Source organism: Cotesia glomerata, linkage group LG6 (assembly GCF_020080835.1).
Source record: "Cotesia glomerata isolate CgM1 linkage group LG6, MPM_Cglom_v2.3, whole genome shotgun sequence".
In the NCBI taxonomy this organism is placed as follows: domain Eukaryota; kingdom Metazoa; phylum Arthropoda; class Insecta; order Hymenoptera; family Braconidae; genus Cotesia; species Cotesia glomerata.
The window spans coordinates 4260257-4282808 of NC_058163.1; the positions used below are offsets into that span (position 1 = coordinate 4260257).

Genomic DNA, 22552 nt, shown 5'->3' on the forward strand with positions numbered 1-22552 from the left:
TTTATTTCTAAAAATTCAAATCAGAAAAATTTTTAAATTAATAATTTTCAATTAAATTATTTTTTATATTATTACATAAAACAATTTATTCATATTTTGGGTAAATAAGAAAAAAAATAAAACAAGTGCGTCGCGGAAGTAGCTTTAATTAAGTGGCCGGTAGATGGCGAGAGGTAGCTAAATGTGTTCACTTGCAAGGCGGTTGACCGAGCTCTTAAGTTCGAAACTTACTGAGTGTGAATAATTATAAAGATTTCGTTTTATAAATAATTAATTTTAGCTTTTCAATATTGCAAAAATAATCATAATATTGAATAATTGAATTATTACAAATAGAATTTGGTAAAAAAATTCGAGATGTAGAAAATTAAATAAATTATGAAATTATGATTGTAAATTTAAAAAAATATCTTTTTGTTTTATTAAATTTATTAAAAATGATAAAAAAGCACATTAGTAGAAAAAAAAGCATCGCTGAATTTATCAAAATTTTTTTTAAATTGATTAATTGATAATGTAGAATTCTCAAATTTTGATGGAGGGACAAACACGAAAAGATTTCATGATCATTTTTTTATCAATGCAAAAATCTTCGAATTTTGCATAAAAATTAAGATTTCAATGTTTTGTAAGATTAAATCATACCTGATAGTCATATTATACATATAAACGATACAAAAAGCATGTTGATAGATAGAAAAAAGATCGCTAAACTTATCAAAATTTTTTTTCAATCGATTAATTGCCATTTTTTCACGAAAAAGTGGTTTTAGTGACTTATAATATCAATTTTCAAATTTTATATGAAGGGACAAACACGATTACTTTTAAAAAAATGGTTTTTTTAACTCAATTTATTTTTTAATCTCCTCATCTGCCTAATAAGAAGTTAAGGATTGAAAATTGCGGCTTAAAATTGTTTTGTTTAACTATAATTAATTTTTGTTCAGCTGGCAGTTGGAGAAATTTTCTGTCCTTTGAGCAGACATAAAAAAATTTATTTGTAAATAGAGCTTAAGACAGCTGATACTGTATTCAATTATGTTTTTTGGCTGACCAAAAATAATACAGTCTTTAATTGGTCCTTTTTTATGATTCACATCGTAATAAAGAAGGCCTTTAATTCGTATGGTAAAAAATTCTATTCGCGGGAAAATTTAAACAAGTCTCAAAATTGAATTCTAATTAAAATTTCTTGTGATTTATTTACAATTAACTTATTAAAATTATTTTTTAAACATATTCTTGTAGTGTACAGTAGATAATTTTAGCTGAATATTTCCTGTAAAATTACCATTGAAAATTCGAACAACGTACTGCTTAAATTCCACTTAAATAGCAATCAACTTGCAATATAAAAAATAAAAATATCAAGACAAAGAAAGGCATGTTATAAATAATTTAACCAGAGACGTCATTAAATATTTAACCAACTCATAATACAATAGAAGACATTATACCCGTTTATTGATTTGGAGCATCAAATTTATTAACTATCCTAACGACAATAACAGATTCACTCGGTAATAACAGTAGCACGCATTTATTAATAAATAACTTCGTTAATATGAATATAATAAAAAAAATATAATACAAAAGGGAGAATCAGGATATCAAACGCAGGGGCCAGAAAAAATAAAGCGGTCGCGTTTATTAGGGTCATTTAGGTAATGTACATTGTATGTACGCCTTAATGTATATCAACTATAAGTGACGTAATTTATCACGCTATAAATAATCCAATAGTTTATTACCTTTTTGTTCTTTCGCTGGCTCATTTTTTTTTTTCATTAAAATTTCTTCAACAAAATTTGTTTTAATCTAAATAAACAACGAATAGGAAGTAATACGGCCATCGAATTGTAATTTTTCCGCGTAAAAATGGCGGCCAATGTCGCATACTTGTCCTCTGATGTTACCTTGGGGCTAACAATTAAATCTTTCCAATCTATTTTACGCTTGGTGGTTTTAATTGATAGAGGGACTAAAGTTGGGATTTAAAATAGTGAAACTTTATTAGAAATTTTTAGACTCGAAAAAAAAAAATAAACAAAAAATGGTTGATATTGTTGTTCAGGGTCATAGACACCAAACAACGGGTTTATGACTCAGTCGCGATCACGAGCGACCTTGATTGGACGATGTGGTAATTTGTCAAGATGAGAAAATTACATTACTTATTATTGCTGGGAGTAAACTGTTGCACATGACTGTCATTTACAATTGGTATTTTTAATACTATTAAATTTAATAATAATAAAAATAATAATAATAATAACAATAATACTTTAGAAAATAATCTAGCTTATTTATTCAAGTTTTAAACGTTCAAGTTTTAATGCGGAATTACGGCTTAAATATTAAAGCTACGGAAAAATCATACTAAAACTTTTTTTATAGAGAATTTAATTTTCTTTTAATAAATCTATAATTGTTATTTTATAATAATTTAATAAAATCATATGAATTTTTCATAACTTTCAAATTTTTATATATACTCATATTTGAAATAATTTGATTGACGTTACACCCACAATTTTCCTGATAAACAAGCACCCTCAGGATGATCGCTCCATTTTTAGTTAATAAAAAAAAATATTATTATTATTATTTTTATTTTATAATATTCTATTGTAAAATAATTCTAGTCTATTTTTTCCGGGATTCATTTTGCTCTATCTCTCATTTTTTCTCCAAAATTTTAATTTAAAGTTAAAAAATGAAGTTATAGAACTTATTCGTAATTTTCAAAAGTTTAAAGTATTGTTTATGTTCTAGTTAAAGTATTGTTTAGGTTCTTGTCAATTTTACCCGTGAAAAAATTTTCTGATCAGACTATATCAGGCCTGATATAAACCGTCCATATCAGGCCTGATATGGAAATTGGCCATATCAGACTATATATGCCTTGATATAAGTATATCAGACTATGTACCCACCCCGGTAAAAAAAATTATACATCATTATATTACATAATTATAAATGAAAAATGGCCCTACATAATTATGTATAATTATATATAATTATTTCCATAGGAAAAAAAAAAATCGGCGTGAGTGGGAATCGAACCGGGGACCTACCGCTTGAAAGACTAATTCACTACCCGTTTACCTAAGAGACTTACTTGGAGGACAATGTTTATTATAACTACAAGTAATGCGAATCGTATACATGATCGATTCGTAGTGAACAAAATTTTGTATCTAATTTATTAATTATTAACTGTCAATATTTATATAATAATGGTATCTATATGTAGATTTATAAAATTATCTATGTATACATGAAATCGCAAAAATGATTCTACGATATATTGTTCAGGTACTTCGTTGCTTTAAAATTTATAATTTCTTTGAAATTAAAAAAATAATCGAGATAAAATGAGAATTGAAAGCTTAAATTTTAATGGAATTATTTGTTTAGTATATGGAACTATATATTGCTGGAGGGCCTGGCTAACAATTTTTGAACTTGACAAAACTAATAATTTTTGTGAAATTAAATTTTTTTTTTAATTCCTATTATTTCATCCGAAAAATACTATATATTAAAAGATTGTTAATCATTGGAGTAACAGACTCTTAGATAGAAAAAGAAAATGTTTTATGGTAATCACAAAATACTCACTGGAGTAAAAAAAATTATGTAGAATATGCTTCTATATAATTAGATATGAATCATATATAATGATAAATAGTTTTTTTTATTCGGGTATATATGCCTTTATATGAATACATAAGACTACTTATGTGCTGATAAGGGTATGAGTATATCAGACCATATGAATCCATATTAAGTTATATCAACCCTGATCAGGGATTTTTTTTTCAAGTTTATCAAAGTATATATATATTAGCAAAGTATATATAACTTTATAAGGTTATATCAGGGCATATCAGGACCTATTAAAAAATAATGTAAAATTAGATATGAGCATATCAAGCTATATCAAGTCTGATATAGACATATCAAATTGATAAGGCTTGATCAGGCCTGATATGGCCAATTTTCATATCAGGACATCAAAAATTAAATATGGACATATCAGATCATATCAGGCCAGATATGAACATATCAAAAATTTTTATATGGCCTTATCAGCTCATATCAAGCCTGATCAGAATATTTTTTCACGGGTAATGTATCCTTTATCGTCGAATAAAAATTTTGAAAAGAAAGAAAGAAATTTTCAGCTTTCTATACATAACTGTTAACTACTGAAATTATTATTATGATTGTTATTTATTATGATAAACGTGAATAAACCGGCTGAAAATAAATTAATAGCATAAAATTTTTACTACAAACATTGCGACCGTAATACGCTCGAAATAATTTTATTTACCGAAGAGCTCGTTATTTATTTGAATCTATTTATAGAAAAGATTAAGTTTGATGACTTTGAATAGTTATTTTAGCAATTAATTTTCAGCATAGCACTTGTATAAATAAATGCAAAATTTCTTAAACTTTTAAACTAATCTCAATAATTTTCAGAAATGAAACATTGACTTACCTACTTTACACTATAAAAATAAATTTAAAAAAAAATTAGGAAGTTGATTATAAATAAATTACAAGAAATTTTATTTAGAATTCTATTTTAAGTTTTCATACGAATTGAACGCCTTTTTTCGCTCCGATATGAATCATAAAAGAAGATCAATTAAAAATTGTATTACTTTTGGTCAGCTAAAGAACATAATTGAGTATATAGTATCAGCTGTTGTAAAGCTCTATTTACGAATAAATTTTTCTATATGGCTGCTCCAAGTACAGAAAATTTTTCAAACTGCCAGCCGAACAAAAATTAATTATAATTAAACAAAACAACATTAAGGAGATCCAAATATCCTCTTAGTGTAAGGAATGTCTACACTGTAAAAAAAAAACCGGTGTGAGTCCATGCGGTGTACGGTGTTAAAAATTCCGGTGTTAAATTCAACACCGAAATCGGTGTAGCAGTAACACCGGTCGCGGTGTAAATATTTTTTTTCGGTGTTAAATCGGTGTTATAAATTTTCCGGTGTTGATAATATTTTAAGTAACACAATTTTTATAATTAAACTTTTTATGTTTAATAATTAAAGATAAATAATAAAAAAAAAGTTAATATTTAATTTAGAAAGTTTAAAATAATAAAATATAAAGTAGATAAAAGACATTTTTCGGATATTTTTGAGACAATTTTGGAACATTTTTTGGACAGTTTTAGAGTGTTTTTACAACAAATTTGAAACATTTTTAGAACAATTTTACGACAATTTTGAACGTTTTTTAAATGATTTTCATAAAGATAATTTAATTTTACACAGCTGTAGATTTTTCATGTTTAAAACATCCATTATATTATAAGAAACATCATGGTTACGATAAAAATAATTATTATATTGTTCCTAAACATTTAATATTGTAAATACTATTTAACTTGTTGTATAAAATTCATTAAATCGATTTCTGCGTAATTTTATAAATTGAAAATTCTTAAATAAATGTTACTTTTCTCATTTTGATAAATATTGAATATTAATTGTGTTTTATGGATCATGTAATATTCATACTCCGATACGGTGTAAAATTATTCTACGGTTACACCGGTATTACACCGGTTTAACACCGATATTACACCGGTTTAACACCGCAAAAAAGCACCGCTACACCGGTGTTAATACACAGGTGTTACATAGCGGTGTTAAAATGAGTCCATTTTAACACCGCTTTTTTTTACAGTGTATAAAAAAATAATACTTAGAAATACTTTTGTTATGCATCTTAAAATTAATTTTCAAATTAATTAATAACATTTTTGAGGAAATTTCCGAACAATTTACTCATTAAATAATTATTAACATTTAATTGACTAATAAAAAATATAGCACTCTGAATTACCGGTATACACTTGACAACACCGCAAGAGTTTCCTAACCTTGAAATTGATTTATGTTTACTGTCTAACTAAAATGACTAAGTCTTCTAGCATTTAAAAAACCGCTGTTACTTATGCGCCGGGTAACTGCGCAAGCGGTGTTGCCAAGTCAAATACAAGACTTTAAAGAACGGAAGTTCCTTGTGATTTTTCATAAAAAATATAAAATATCTCCGTTATACGTTCGGAAAGCTAATTTTTTATTGTTTTAATCGAAAGCCCGACCAGAAATTTAAGTTCGGCGGTGGTTCGTTTCGAATTAGGCATGCCGAATTTCAAGCTCGCGCTGAACCAGGAAGCCAAAGTTGGCCCACGTCCCGGAAGTAACGCAGTCGCGAGTTTGGGCCTAACTTGGCTTCCGACTTAGGCGGTGGTTTGGAAACCACACTTGCTGGTAACTATCCAAGCCTCATTCGGTCCGAATTTGGCTACCTAACTAGGCAGCAATTCAGAAACTAAATTCTCACGGAAGAATCCAAATTGAATCCTTTCTTTGTTTTTAGCTATTTTTATTATAAAGCAAAAATTAATAATAATGAATGCTTATTTTTTTTAATTTACTTTTTAAATTTTAAATATAAATATCGACTTTAGGACAAAATTTTTTAAATATTAAGTAAATAAAAAAAATTTTTTTTTTTTTATTTAGTATTATTTTTTTTATATTTTCGGTCATTTTTTTCGTTATTTAGGGTTTTTCTTACTATGAAGAAGTTTTTTTTGATTGGTCGATTTTATGGGTTAAGGGGGAAGGAAATGATGGAGTTAGATACATTAGTCACACACAACACTTACATTTACCTCACACTCACCTTAAAAATAATTATAATTAATAATTATTAATTATTAAAACCTTTACATGTCGAACGCGAGACTCGAACACTGTACCCGACGCACGAGAGCCTTATACCATACCGCGACGCTACGCCGATGATGAGCGACCTCTTGCCTCAAGATACTTTTAAGCCAGACACTTCAGCAAACATTCGGTTACCGTTGCAACGGTCGAGTTAGGAATTTCGATATTATACCTAAGTAAGGACTTGCCACAGACTTACCTAGTCAAGTTTCATTTTGATAGACCAAGCTTCAGAATACCTTTAGTTACTGTTCTGTAAGCTTATCTCGTATCAGTTTGGCAATTCATGGCGTATCGAACTTAGGCATTGCCACAGTTTGGCCTAAATGAGCCCGAGCTCGGAGAATCAAACTTCGGTAATCCTTTGGTTACCGTTATTTCATACCAGTTTGGCAATCCATGACATATCGAACTTAGGTATTGCCACAGGTTTGCCTAAATGGGCCCGAGCTTGGTGAATCGAACTTTGGTAAGCCTTTATGGTTGCCGTTATTTCATAACAGTTTGGCAATCCATGACATACCGAACTTAAGCATTTCCACAGTTTTGCCTAAAAAAGCTCGATCGTGGAATGCCAAGTTTCGGTAAACCTTTGGTTACCGTTATTTCATAACAGTTTGGCAACCCATGAAATGTCGAACTTAGGCATTGCCACAGGTTTTCCAAAGTGAGCTCGAACTTGGTGAACCAAACTTCGGTAAGCCTTTGGTTACTGTTATTTCATAACAGTTTGGCAATCCATGATATACCGAACTTAGGTATTTCCACAGGTTTGCCTAAGTAAGCCCGAGCTTGGTGAACCAAACTTCGGTAAGCCTTGGTTACCGTTATTTCGTACTAATTAAGCAATCCATGATATGCCGAACTTAGGCAGTGCCAAACTATTACGAGATTACATCGAATGTGGAATTCTTTTGGCATACCAATGTTCGGCTTGCCTAATTTAAAACAAATAAGATCCGAATTGGGCTAGCCTAAGTTCGGAAAGCTAACTTCGCCCCGAACTGATTTTTCGGCATGCCTCACTAAAATTCTAGTCGGGAGCTTATTATTTTTTCAATCAAATTCAATGAAAATAAAATTTTTTTTAAATCGTTAATTGCATTAAATTCTTAACCAAATACACGGCTGATGGAATCTCCATTTACCTAAATGTAAAAATTACAATTTTTAAACCTAATTATTTTATTAAATATCCTGGAAGCCTACTGTTTTTTAATTTTTTTATTAATTATTAGGCTACGTAGTTTGAATTTAAAAATTTTTAGGAAATTTTAAAAATTTTACTTCTTAGCATGGATCTCTGTAAGCTATAATTTTCAATTCGGAACTTCTCGTTATGCAGATAAAAAGATTAAAAAATAAATTGAGTTGAAAAATTAATTTTTTCAAAAGTTATCGTGTTTGTCCCTCTATAAAAATTCGAAAAATCTACACTGTAAGCCATTAAACCCACTTTTTATGTAAAAACATTTTTTTCTGCAATAATACCCTACTTTTATGTGATAATATATTGTTACCAAGAACATGAACTTGAATAACTTCTGTTGAAGGTCCCAGCACATGGGTGGAAAAATTCCCGATGGCCGCGGGTTCAAGGCAGAGTCCGGTGAACATCGAGACGGACCGTGCAGAATCCGATCACGAGGCACTGAGCAGCAAGCCGCTCCGCTGGAAATATCCGTCAACTGCTTCGAAAAAACTCGTTAATCCTGGTTATTGTTGGAGAGTTGATTGCGACGGAGATGGAACTTGTGAGTTCAAATTAATATTTTATTCAGCAATTTTACAATTTAGCTTTCATGTTTCCACTGAACCCACGACCGATGACTCAGAGTTTAAATTTTTCATAATTGGGGAAGTCTTTTTTGAGATAAAATCTTTTATTTTAAATTTCTAAGCAGTCAATCAAAAAAATTAAAAAATTAAAATAAGGTAAAGTACCCAGTAGTTGAACAGGTTTCAAAGTTAAACGTATTTGACCCTACTTTTAATATATAAAGATGTAATTATTAGTTCAAATTAGTGATTTTCATGAAAATATAAACAATTTTTAGATTGAAGCCAAAATAACAACAAAGATAATTGAATATTTATATTTTGACGTTTTTAAAATAGACTATCAAAGGAGTAGTTGTTGAACAATCAATTCTTTCAAGCCGCAGTAGTTGAACACTCCGGGAGCAGTAGTTGAACTAATAAAATATATGGCAATAGGCACACCAAAAATTTTCAACGTTTTATTGAAATATCAAAAGAATTATAATATAATTATTGATTAATATTAAAAATAATACTGTGAATATTTAATATGTTCACTTAAAAATGAGAAATATTTGTATTTAATTTTTTAATTACATTTTTTATGAATGACAAAGCAAATTTTCAATTATAAATCCAAAAAACTCAATTCAAAACGTTCAATAATTTTTAACTACACTAATTTTTAGCTATAAAACTTATTCAATTTGCAGTAATTAATACAAATCACAATGCTGATCACTAGTCTATAAACCTATTAGAGATTAGTGCTGTTAAAATTATACGGCCCCAGCTTGTTCAAGTTATGGGTACCGCTTTGAAAATTTGGAGGTATAATTAAACGCTAAAATTTAATATAAAAATTATAGTTTATGTCTTTGCAAAAAATATTTTTTATTTAGAAAAGACTATTTTATTGGGTGGTACAATTTTTTTTAGTTAAAATGATGATGTACCGTTTTTTTGCTGATAGTTCGGTTTACGGTTCAGTACCTTTTTTATGAAAAAAATAGCATCTATCGACTATTCTCGACATGTCAACTTTTAAGTTAACAAAAATATTAGCAACCTTGCAGTTACTAAGTTAACCATAAATAAATAAAATTTTGCTACATTAAATAATGACTTTTGTTAAATTTCAGTGTACTTTCTTAATTATTGACGTTTTTAAAGATATAAGCTCATCCCGATGTTACACTCATCAAGAGCTTTCATTTGAGCATCCACATGCATTTTGATATATTTTTCATATATACATATATATAGATATATAGATATATTATTTATTTGACCATGAGATCGTAATCCCTTGTGGCCATACATAAGAGAAAATTACATTTTTTTACATTGGTTTAATACATAGTATTAATTTTAGTACAAATATAGAATATAAATTTAAGTTACATTAAATTAAATTAATTTTAATCCGTTCAGATCAGAAACAACTACATAGTATCTTAATTAATCGATTCTAGACTATGAAAATAGTTGAATGCAGCGCTACGAAATTCATTAAAAGTATCAAGATTTGTAAGATTTGCTGGTAATGTGTTCCAAACGCGTATTGCTGATACTATAAATGACTTATCATAAAAAGCAAGATGGCTAGCTGGAAGCCTTAAATAATCTTGTCGTACATCTCCTCTGCGCAACATCGGTTGCAGAAAAATTAATTCATTACGGAATATCAGTTAGCCAGGTTTCCGAAATTGCAATAACATCAAAGGAATGCGTTCTAAAAAATTTTTTAAATTCGGCAAAGTGGCTATGTAGTGATTGCGCATTAAGGTGGCAAAGATGTAATTCCTTAGAAACTGTGGTAGATGTTGGCAAAACATTAGGCGACGTTGGTGGTGAGGGAGTAATTAATTGTTATTGCACTAAGTCCTGCAGCGGACCTATTCCCACTGAAGGTCTCATTATATAATATATATAAATATAATATAATATATATAAATATATGAAAAATTGATGTGGGTACTCAAATGAAAGGTCTTGATGAGTGTAACATCGGGATGAGCTTATTACTTTAAAAACCTCAATAGTTGACAAGATACAAGGTCATTTCTTAATTATGTATCTGGAAATAGAGCATTTTCGAATGCAGCCTAAATACTTATCATCATAAATCGACTATTGGTAAGAATGATTTGAAACCTGGAAAAGGCACAACTTCAGATCAAGACCCATCTAACGATACCAAATTTCACCATATAAACCCATTTTATCACATAAATACACTGGTTACAAAATTTTTTTTATTCTCTTAATGATATAGATAATTGTTTTGATTTATAATTGAAAAAACTTACAGAAATCAATTACCGTATCATTGAATAATTATAATATGTGCATATTATTCATAATAAATTTACGAATTTTGTATTACAACAATTTGAAAAGTCTGTTCAACTACTGTCCCATTTTTATAAGTGTTCAAGTACTGGGTACTTTATTTTATTAAGAAATTAAAAAATTTTTTATTTGTTTTTTTTTTATAGAAAAAAAAATTTTCATCATTTTTTCATTCATTATTTTTCATATTTTTCAGATATAATAAATATATAAAAAAAATTTTGAAATTTTTAAGTTTTAACGGGAGGACCTTTGATGGACGACGTCTACAAACTGGAGCAATATCATTGCCACTGGGGTTGCAGCGACTCTCGTGGGTCCGAGCACACCGTCGACGGGCAAGCATTTGCTGGCGAGGTAAATAAATTTTCTCTAATTTAAATAATCGACGAGTCTCTTTACTTTGAGCTCAATTACCTCAGAAACTTCTCATTACAAATCTGAAAAAAAAAAAAAAAAATAGATGAAAAAGCACAAGTCTACATTTCTTCAGCGTGTAATTTATTGAAACTCATGACATATAACATGTCGACCCGGTTTTAAATCGCGGTCATATTTTATTCAGCTAGTCACGTTTGTTTATTTAACTTTTACAATTCACACTTGAATATTTACCTCAGAGAAAGAGTTACTTCATTTTTTAAACACGGTTTTGTTTTTGTTCAAATTATTAATAGTACAAGTTGTATTTAATGAGACTGCTGCGCTATGTGGAAGTGGAAAGATAATTATCATATTATGTTCAATTACCGATCGACAACAACTGCGCTTGTATCGCAATTGTAAGTAATTAAGTTATTATGTTTTTTATTTTTTTTTTTTTTTCAGCTGCATTTGGTTCATTGGAATACTACCAAGTATAGAACATTTGATGATGCTGCTAAAGCACCTGATGGTTTGGCTGTGCTTGGTGTTTTTCTCAAGGTTAGAATAAAATTATTTTGTTAATTTTTATTCAAAAAATTATTTTAGAAAATAAATTGTGAAAGAAAAAATAATTAAGATTGTATAAATAGGTTATGGACCCAGACAAAAAAATTTTTTTAAGAATTGAATATTAAATTTTAATATTTTTACGCGGAAAGAAAATTAGAAAATTAATTATTGAAAGAAAAATTATTTAGATGGCATAAACAGGTTATGGGCCCAGACAAAAAAATTTTTTTTAAGATGTTAACATCAAATTTTAACATTTTTATGCAAAAAAAATAATTAAGAAAGTCAATTATTAAGGGATCAAATTATAGATTTAGAAAAAAAATTTTTTTTTTTCAAGAATTAAACATAAAATTTTTAAGAAATAGTGTAAGAAGTTATTTTAATGCATAAAAAAAAATTTTGGAAAATACATTATTGAAGGAAAAGTAATTAAACTTGCATAAAAAGGTTGTGGGCCCAGACAAATTTTTTTTTATAAACTTAACATTGAACTTCAAAAAAATACTTTAAGAAGCTATTTTTATGCAGAAAATAAATTATTCAAGAAAAAAAAGTAATTTTTCAAAAAACAGGTTATGGGCCCAGACAATTTTTTTTTTTCAGTGAAAAGTTGAAGTAAATGTTTTATTTTACAGTCACCAGATTTTTTAAACACTTTAAAAAATGAACTCAATTAGACAGAAAAATTGTTTAACCAAAAAAAAACATTTTAAAGTTCTTTAAAAAATTTTTGAACTAGGAAAAAAAAATTTTTATTTCGTTTAGGAATTTTTCTCTTGAATTAAATAAAATTTTCTTTTTTAATTTTTCACGGTAATAAATCTTAAAATTAACATATTTAAGTTTATGTTATAGCATATAATTTGAATAATTATAAAAATTAAAATGATAATAACTTTGAAAACTTGAATAATAATAGTTGTCTGATTTTTCATTAAAATTTTTCAACGATCAATTATTTGAATACAGCACAAGATTTTTTTAAAACAAATTTTTCTAAAAAATAAAAATGTTATATAATTATTAAAAAATTTATTTGGATTTTCGATAATAATAAATTTAACTCTCATACAAATTTATTAAAACTTTTTTTAAGCACTTGCATGACGTAAAAAAAAAGTTGATTAGATAATACATAAGGAAACACTGAATTGAATAACAAAAATAAAAATGATTACACTATTAGGTAATTTATAGTTAAGTATCGATATGATGCAAATTTATGCAAATATACACAAACATAAATAAATTAAGTAAAGTAACTGCTCAAGCGCTTAACCTATTGCGCAACGCGTAAATTTTAAACAAAATAAAGAAGAAGTTTTATTCAAAAAACATTTGTTGTTGCTTTCAGGTGGGAAAAACTCACGAAGAAATGGACAAAATCGCTCGCATGCTGCCGTACGTCTCGCACAAAGATGAAATTATTGATGTTATTGAGCCCATTGATCCCAGTAAACTTCTTCCTGGTAATTTGCATTCAATTATTGCTTCTTTAATATCAATTAACAAAATCGCTACATTTTTAAGAATTTTCTAATCCGAAAACAAGTTTAAATTTATGATATAATTATTAAAGAGCTTGATAGATCAAAATTTACATGCCTCAAGGGGTTACATGGGTTTCACGGCTTCAAAAAATCGATTTTTTATTGTCTTATTAAATCCTACGAAATCTCTTAAATATTGTCTGTGTCCTAAAGTTTAAAGTCGATCCAAGTAATAGTTTCGGAGATATAATTTTAAAAAGTTGCGCGCTCAAAGCGCTGTTTTATTGTCACTCAAAACTTTAAGGAGATCCAAGTACCCTCCTAGTGTAAAGAATGTCTATAAAAAACTAATACGTAGAAATACTTTTGTTATGCATCTTAAAATTAATTTTTAAATTAATTAATAACATTTTTGAGGAAATTTCCGAAAAATTTACTCATTAAATAATTATTAACATTTAATTGACTAATAAAAAATATAGCACTCTGAATTGCTGGTATACACTTGATAATACAAAAAGAGTTTCCTAACCGTAAAATTTATTTATGTTTACTGTCTAACTAAAATAACTAAGATCTTCTAGCATTTAAAAAACCGCGGTTACTTATGCTTAGGGTAACTGCGCAAGCGGTGTTGCCAAGTCGAATACAAGACTTTAAAGAACGGAAGTTCCTTGTGATTTTTCATAAAAAATATAAAATATCTCCGTAATACGTTCGGAAACCTTCTTTTTTTATTATTTTAATTGAAAGCTTATTATTTTTTCAATCAAATTCAATGAAAATAAATTTTTTTTTAATCGTTAATTGCATTAAATTCTTAACCAAATACACGGCTGGTGGAATCTCCATTACCTACATGTAAAAATTACAATTTTCAAACCTAATTATTTTATTAAATATCCCGGAAACCTACTGTTTTTTAATTTTTTTATTAATTATCAGTCTACGTAAATTGAATTTACAAATTTTCAGGAAGTTTTAAAAATTTTACTACTTCGCGTAGATCTCCTTCGCGTTTTTCTCAAAACTATTTTTTCAAAGACGGTTGTCAAGATTTCTCGAGAACTACTCAACCGATCTTGATGAAATTTTAGACAGATCTCCGAGATACAATTTACAAAGACTTGAACGAAAGATTTTTTTTTTCAATTACAACTATTAAAAAAAAAAAATGTCGCGAAATTTTAACCACAATTTTTATTTTTTCGTTAAAATCTCTGCCAAAAAACCGATATTTATTTATTTTTTTTTTCTTTCGTCCAAGTTCTAATTTAAAGTTTTAATTAAAGCACGAATTTTTTTTTTTACAATGGCAGAGTTTTTAATATTTTTTTTCAAAAATTTCAGTAATCCGTTATTAAATATGTATATTTAAGACAGTAAAAAGTTTAAATAAAATATTTCATTTTTTATATTAAAAAAAAAAAAATTGTTAAAAATAGGCCACTTTTTCCCGGAGGAAACCCATGTAACCCCTTAAGGCAAAAAAAATTCAGAATTGACATAATGTAAATTTAAACTTGATTTTTAAAGGTTCTAATTAAAGAAAATCAGTCATATTTTTTTAAAATACTATCTAATGTTAACAATAGTTCGCGGTGGACGTGCGGGTAGGTGTGTTAATCCGTGCATGAGGTGGGCGGACAAAATCATGCGGCAAGATAATAAGTGTGGCTTTCAAGGTTGGTGGTGGTAGCTTCTTACTAACAATTACAATGATAAATAAATATGGTTTTTATCCTGTAGCAATTGATAATGTTAATGATGGTGATAATGATAATAATTAACGAGTTAAAACATCGTTTAGCAGATGACAACGGTTATTGGACTTACTTGGGCTCACTGACAACCCCTCCGTGCAACGAAAGTGTCACCTGGGTGTTGTTCAAGAAATATATCGAGGTCTCCCATCATCAATTAAACATCTTCCGTAATCTAAGGAAATTTCCACGGGGCGAAGAGTGTCCTTGTCATGAAAACCACGGAGTGGTAAGTGGCTTTTTATAATGATAAATACGATAATGACATAATTGATTTATTTAAAATTCTCGGATTACCAATACTTTTTCATTAAAAAAAACAAAAAAAAAATTCATACCGACAACATTAGCGAAAAAATTGAGTTTTTATTATTGACTATATGAAATTATAATTAGTGAATAAAATTCCATAAATTACTGGAAATAGCTGTATAGCATAAAACATTTTCTGTTGGGAATTTTCTAAGCTACCATTTTGGATTCTTTCAATTTTTTCCTAAAAATGAATATTTTAGGAGTTACAGCCATTTTTTACAGTAACTAGATAATGATTTTTTTTTTTTAACTATATCAGCATTGATTAAGTTACTATATCTCCTAAAATATTGAAAATAGCTCTATAGTATAAGAATATTTTTTGTAGGAAATTTTTTAAACTACAATTTTTGATTCTTATAATTCTTCCTAAAACTGATATTTTAGGAGTTGTAGCCACTTTTATAGTGTCTAATTAATGATTTTTCATTTTTTACTATACACGGTAAAAAATTTTACGTCATTGCGTCAAAAAATTTTGTGTTAAAAATTTTTATGTTAAATATTTAACACTTTTTTGTATTGATTTAACAGAATAAATGTTAAATATACACTCAAAAGTGTTAAATATTTAACACAAAAATTTTTAACACTAAGTTTTTTGACGCAATGACGCAAAATTTTTTACTGTGTATCAGTACTGCTTAAGTTACTATCTCTCCTAAAATATTGAAGGTAGCTTTATAGTATCAAAATACTGTTTGTAGGAAATTTTCTGAACTGCAATTTTGGATTCTTATAATTTTTTCCTAAAATTGATTTTTAGAATTTATAGCCATTTTTAGAGTGCGTAGATAATAAACTTTTTATTTTTTACTATTTCCGTACTAGTTAAGTTGCTCCATCTCCTAAAATATTGAAGATAGCTACATAGTACAAAAACATTTTCTGTAGGAAATTTGCTAAGCTACAATTTTTGGTTCTTATAATTTTACCTAAAATTAATTTTTAGAATTTACAGCCATTTTTAGAGTGCGTAAATAATAATTTTTATTTTTTACTATTTCCGTACTAGTTAAGTTGCTCCATTTCCTAAAATATCGAAGATAGCTATGAAAAGTAAAAATATTTTTTTATAAAATTTCGTAAGCTCGATTTTCGATTCTTATAATGTTTTCTAAAATTGATTTTTCCCAAAGTTATAGCCATTTTTAAAGCGTCTAAATAATAGTTTGTTCATTTCTTCCTATATTAGCACCAATTAAATTACTATATCTCCTAAAATATTGAAGATAGCTATATAATATAAAAACATTTTTAACTTCCCGCTAAGAAAATCGGGAAGTTATTTTTTTACTCCCGTTTTACAAAAATCGAGTTTTCATCAGATCTCAACGTTTGAAGGTCACAGGAAGCTTCCCTGACTATCCCCGCGAGGTTGTCACTATGTCTGTCTGTCTGTGTGTGTGTGTGTGTTTTTTTTTTTTTATATAGAGGAGGTCAAATACATTTACGTATACCAGGACGAGATGTTTGTCCTGGGTATGTCGGACTCGGAAGTCAATATTATTGACAACAATACCGACTAAACATCCTCCTCTCTCTTTCCCCATAGATGTTACGGGGAAGACTGGATCGGGACCGCGTTAGCATTACTTCAATCCAGTCCGTGTTGCGTCTCACGACGGTTGCTCCTAGTTACTAGTCTCTTTCTGCGATTTTTTCCTTTAAAAGACGCTGCGCATAGGCTGCGACAGCTGACCAGTTATTTTCTTTTTTGATCATGCAGGTTACTAAGCTCTCAGGGGAGAGCGTGGTGCCAATAGTTTCATCAGTACTGCTTTTGTAGTCCTTCCACCGGTCACACTCAAAGAACGTGTGCTCGACGTTGTCAATTTTGTCTGGGCAGTATTTGCAGGTTGGTGTGCTGTGCAGTCCCATCTTAAAAAGATAGGCATTGAACTGCCCATGTCCCGTCAATAGCTGGGTCAAGAAAAAGTCCGTTTCTCCGTATTCCCGAGAAAGCCAGACGTTGATGTTTGGGATCAGTCGTGCCGTCCATCTGCCCGTCTCTCCCGATGTCCATCGGTCCTGCCACGCTTGTTGCGTTTCCGCCTTTATCCTCGTTCTTGCGTCCTTCATGTTTTCGTCACTGTTTTTAGCGTCATAGAGTTTCGCTATCTCAAACGCGAGTAGGTCGATGGGTGCGGCTCCCGCAATGACCAATATAGCCGCCTCGGAAACCGTTCGATAGGCGCAGGCAACCCTGAGAGCGCCTCGCCGCTGCACTGCCCCTATTTTTCGTCGGTAGGTCTTCTGTTTCAATATGTCTGCCCATATTTCTGCTCCATAAAGCAGTACCGAGTGGACTACTTCTAGAAGAGCTCTTCTCTTTTTGGTTCTTGGTCCCATAGTGTTGGTCATGATTCTTGCTAGGCTAGACACCGTCTTGCTGGCTTTCTTGCATGCACTGTCAAGGTGTTCGCAGAAAGATAGTTTCTCGTCTATCATTACCCCTAGATAGCGCAGGGCCCTTGTTGACGTCAGTGTTGTTTCTTCCATGTCCACAGCGAATGGTTTTGGGAACCATTTTTGACGTGTCAGAACAACCATCTCGGTTTTATGCTTGGCGAGTTTCAGGTGGTGTTTATCAAGCCAGGTCTCGACGGCGTCAATGGTTTTCCGGATCAGTAATTCGGCCTCTTCTACGCTGTCTACTACTATCGTGGCCGCAACGTCGTCTGCAAAGCCCGTTAGCTCTACTTGCTTTGGTAACGAGATTTCAAAAAGCTCGTCGTAGTCCGCATTCCATAGATCGGGCCCCATTATTGAGCTTTGCGGTACGCCAGCCGTTATGGCGTATTCTTGTGGGCCTTCCGTAGTTTCCGCTATTAGCTTTCTTTCGTCCAGGTAGTTGTCGACTAGTGCCAGATTCTCTGGCTCCGCGTCAAACTTGTGCTCCAGAGCATCTAAAATGTCTCTCCAATTTGCGCTGTTAAATGCGTTTTTGACATCTAGCGTGAGGAGGAGACATACTTTACGAGCTTTGAGGCTACCAGACCATGCTTGTGTTGCTGTCTTTATAACTTTCTCGATCGCTCCGACTGTCGAACGACCTTTCCGGAAGCCATGCTGGTTGGTGGCAAAACCTCCAGCACGGTCGATGTTGTTGCGAAGTCTCCCTTGTATGAGCGTCTCGAGTAGTTTTCCAGCAATGTCTAGCATACAGAGTGGTCTAAACGACGAAGGTGTTACGGGGGTTCCCTTTCCTTTGTCTAAGAGAACCAATCTCTGCCGCTTCCAGACCGCGGGGAACGTGCCAGTTGCCAAGCATGCGTTGTAGGTGTTCAGGAGTATGTCTGGGTGTTCCAGGGCTACAATCTTGATCACTGCTGCCGGGATGCCATCAGGTCCAGGTGCCTTTCCTGTTTTGAGTGACTTGGCCGCGTCTTGTAGTTCCGTAGTTGTGAAGGGTGTTCCTTCGCTGTTTTTAGCGTAGTGTTTCTTCTCCCGCGGCGGGTGTTTGGGGAAAAGCTCCGCTACAATGCTGTCCATTAAGGCAGGAGACTTCGGCGCTTCTGGTGAAGCCTTTCCAAATCGTTTGGTGACAATTTGGTAGGCTTTGTCCCAGATGTCCTTGTCGAGATCATTACAGATCTGTTTCCACAATATCGCTTTTCTTGCTTTAATGGCTCGATTTAGCGTCTTTTTGGCCTGCTTGTACTCTTTTGAATACAAGTCCTCGCTTGAGGAGCGTTTCACGGCTCTCGTTGCGCAGCGACGTAGCTTATGACATCTTTTGCGAAGTTCTGCTATGTCTGTTGACCACCAGTACGCTGGCCTGTGGAAACTCCTATTTATCAGCCGCGGCATAGAGGCGTCACATGCGGCAGCAATCTCCTTCATCATATTTAGCACTGCCTTTTCCGTCTCGCTGCAGGTATTCGGAGTCGGGTTGTTCTGAAGGATAGACCAGCTTCGTGCAAGTGAAGCTCGCAATGTCTCTGGATCAAGCCTTCTGGCATTCCACTTCCGCTTAGAAAGGTCGCGTTGTGAAACCGGAGTAGATGACAATCCAACGTTGAATGTCACAAACTGGTGGTCACTGCCACTGTATTCTTCGGATACAGTCCAGTCTTCGATCATGTTGGCAGTCCTTGGAGTCGCCAACGAAATGTCGAGGATGGACTCTTGGTACCCTGGTCTTCTAAAGGTCGTGGTGCTCCAGGTTTCAGCACTATGAGGTTGAGTCTAGCCGCGTCGTCAGCGACCTCGTTACCTCTGGTATCGGAGAAAGCAGCGCCCCACTCAGCCGATTTAGCGTTGAAGTCTCCGGCTACGATGACTTCGCCGTTGAACTTAGTGAATCCAGACAAAACCTGCTCCACTTCCGCTGTTGTTGACGGTAACGTTCTTTGTGTTCACAATCCAAATTGCTGCCGTGCCAGTTTCGTCTGCGAACCATGTTTTACCTTCGATGTTTAGATATTGCTCGCAGGTAAAGCAGACGCCGATTTTATCTTCAAAGACACGCTGGCGCAGCAGGTTTTGCGCCAAGGCACACCTATTCAGGTTGTCTTGTAGTATGCGTGTCATTTCTGCCCTCTCTTGGCTTCTGCAAGTGCTGTGCGGAATGCCCTACAAGCTCCAGTGCCAGAAATATGGCATAGACCATCCTGGGCATCTTTGTCCGGAGCACAAAGGAAGCATTTTGGCTTCTCCGTGCAGTTTACGGCCTTGTGGTTCTCTCCGCCACATTTGTAGCAGCACCTGCTTCTATTTGGTCCCGCACATTGGCGTGTTTGGTGTCCAAAACTAAGACATTTAAAACAGTGGGTTACTTTTGCAACTGGGCGTATACGACAGTTCACCCAACCGATCATTATATGGGCCTTGTCAAGGGCCTTAATTGCACTGGCCTCGTCTACTTCGCAGAAGGCTGCCCGATTTCCTCGTGGTGTGGGTTTTGTCAAATTTACCCGTTTGACCTCCAGGCTGTCAGTGAATTCACGTTTGAGTGCTTCACGGACTTCGCTCTCGGTAGAGATTTCGTCCAAGTCGAGGATCTCGATCGTTGTTGTTGGTGTTAGCGTCTTGACCGTGCCGATGTTTGCAGTGGCTGACCTTACTGCATCGGTGAAAGCCTTGCTGTCTTCGGTCTTTCGAGCCATTTCAAGGAAAATGCCTCCGTGTTTCGTCTTTTTAATAGACTTTATGTCTACGCCCGTCTCGACAGAGCTTACCTTGGCCTTGATTTCCTTTAGGATATCGGCATAAGTTTGGCCGTCTACTGGTTGGACAAGAACAGCCTTAGTTCTTGTCTTCTTTCTCCTCGGTTTCTTAGAGACACCCTTACTTGGCTGGCTTTGAGCTTTATTAGAGGAAGTCGCTGTTTCATGCTCTTTTTCCTTCTTCTTCCTATTTCGGTCCACTGTAGTCCAGACGTCCTCCCGGGCTGTCTTTTTCTGTGGTGGCTTCTCGATTATTGAAGAAGGCCTGGGCGTGGACAGCTTACTCTTCTTGTTATTGTCCTTTCCTTGCTGTGGTAATTTTTTAGGAGTGACCAAAGATGGCTGTGGTTTTTTGGTCAGACTCGGAGTTGTTGGGTCGTTGAGGCTGACATGCCTGGTGATTTGTTGGCTAACCTATATGCTGTAGTAATAGATGTAACCAATTTTCTAATCTCATGATGGAGATTCTTCTTGTCTTTTATAAACTCGGCTAACTCATCGATCTTGATGCCGAGCCTCTCCATTGGTGACTGTTGGCCTGTAACGGTCGGTACAGAGTTGATTCTTCCTCGGTAGGTTTGATTAGTGACAGGAGCAAAAGGTCCTCCGCTTTTTGGAGGAATGTTGCTCAGCTGTCCGTTCTCTGCCATCTGAGCTGATTTCGTAATCCCTGTAACCTTGCTAGCATTGCTAGACAGTAGAGCCATGAGGTCTACTCCGCTGTTCAAACGGTCGCTTGATAACGACTTCAGGCCCGTTTGCACGCCTTCCCTCGCCGGCACTGAGGTATCCCCCTCTGCACCGTAGACAATGTTTGAAATTGATCTGGCATTTTCATATCATCTTTTGCTAGGTTTTGGTCCACCCCGATTATTCTATTTCCTCGGTACCCGACGCATCTGACGTGCAGATATGCCGGGCATTCCCCTATCCGCCACCTGGGAAGGCACCCGATGCGGGACCCAGCAAGCCCGACACGAGTGTGTGTGTGTGTGTGTGTGTGTGTGTGACTATGTGACTCGCTTATAACTTTTGAACGACTGAACCGATTGGAACGTACTAAACGACGTTCTAAAGAGTTCCCTCAAACTTAGATTTCCTGTGAATTTGAACCGATTCGGACCGATAGATTTTGAGAAATTTTGAAAAATCTCAAAAAAAATGAGAAAAAAATCATTTTTGAAAGTGGTTTTTTTGGAATATCTTTTAAACGACTCTATCGATCAACTTCAAAAACTAATACGCCCTTAAACTTGAAAAACCACGCCGATCGTCGCTAATCCGGTCAAAATCGGTTGATTCGTTCGAGAGATATCGTGAACGAAAGAAAACCGAAAAAAGTGTTTTTTTGACATAACTTCGTCATTTCTTCTCGGATCGTTTTTGATGATATAGAATAATTTGAGAGCTTAAAAAACCGCGTCGATTGCCGCCAACAACGTGGAAATCGGTTGATTGGTTCGAGAGATATCCTCGATAAAATATTTGGAAACAAGTGTTTTTTTAACATAACTCCGACCTTTTTCGGAATAACTTTTAAACGGCTGCACTGATCGATTTCAAAAACTAATCAGCTATTAGCATGAAAAAATTACGTCGATCGCCGTCAAGCCGGTCAAAATTGGTCAATTCGTTCAAGAAATATCATGAACGAAAGAAAACCAAAAAAAGTGTTTTTTTGGAATTACTCCAAATTTCCTAGTTTTATCAATTCGAACTTGAAGATTCGTCATAAAACTAAAAAAATTGCGTCAAATACTGCCAACAGCGTGAAAATCGTTTGATTTATTTAAAAGTTAGTGCGGTTTGAAAATTAAAAAAATATTGTTCTATGATACTTCTATCAGACTTTTAAGCTCGAAGAGCTCAAAAACGTCATTAGTGCAGTTTTATGCACCTAGGTATGGAATTAGCGAGAAGTTGCACGGATGGCCTTCAGGGTCTACCGTTTTTCTAATTTTTTATAGGAAATT

The 22552-nt window shown here is 32.7% G+C and overlaps 1 protein-coding gene across 4 annotated transcripts in view; it reads left to right on the forward strand.

Annotated features, from left to right (window-relative positions):
- Nucleotides 1–22552, forward strand: part of LOC123267603 (carbonic anhydrase 2) — a 34050-nt gene that overhangs the window by 10960 nt on the left and 538 nt on the right. Inside the window, exons 2-7 of one of the 4 annotated variants that reach the window (XM_044732321.1) lie at nucleotides 8339–8539; nucleotides 11137–11258; nucleotides 11730–11825; nucleotides 13195–13309; nucleotides 14926–15015; nucleotides 15141–15322. In XM_044732321.1, the coding sequence (XP_044588256.1) occupies nucleotides 8339–8539; nucleotides 11137–11258; nucleotides 11730–11825; nucleotides 13195–13309; nucleotides 14926–15015; nucleotides 15141–15322 (806 nt within the window). The remainder of the gene's footprint in view (nucleotides 1–8338; nucleotides 8540–11136; nucleotides 11259–11729; nucleotides 11826–13194; nucleotides 13310–14925; nucleotides 15016–15140; nucleotides 15323–22552) is intronic. The other 3 variants (XM_044732322.1, XM_044732324.1, XM_044732323.1) reach the window with 3 other exon arrangements.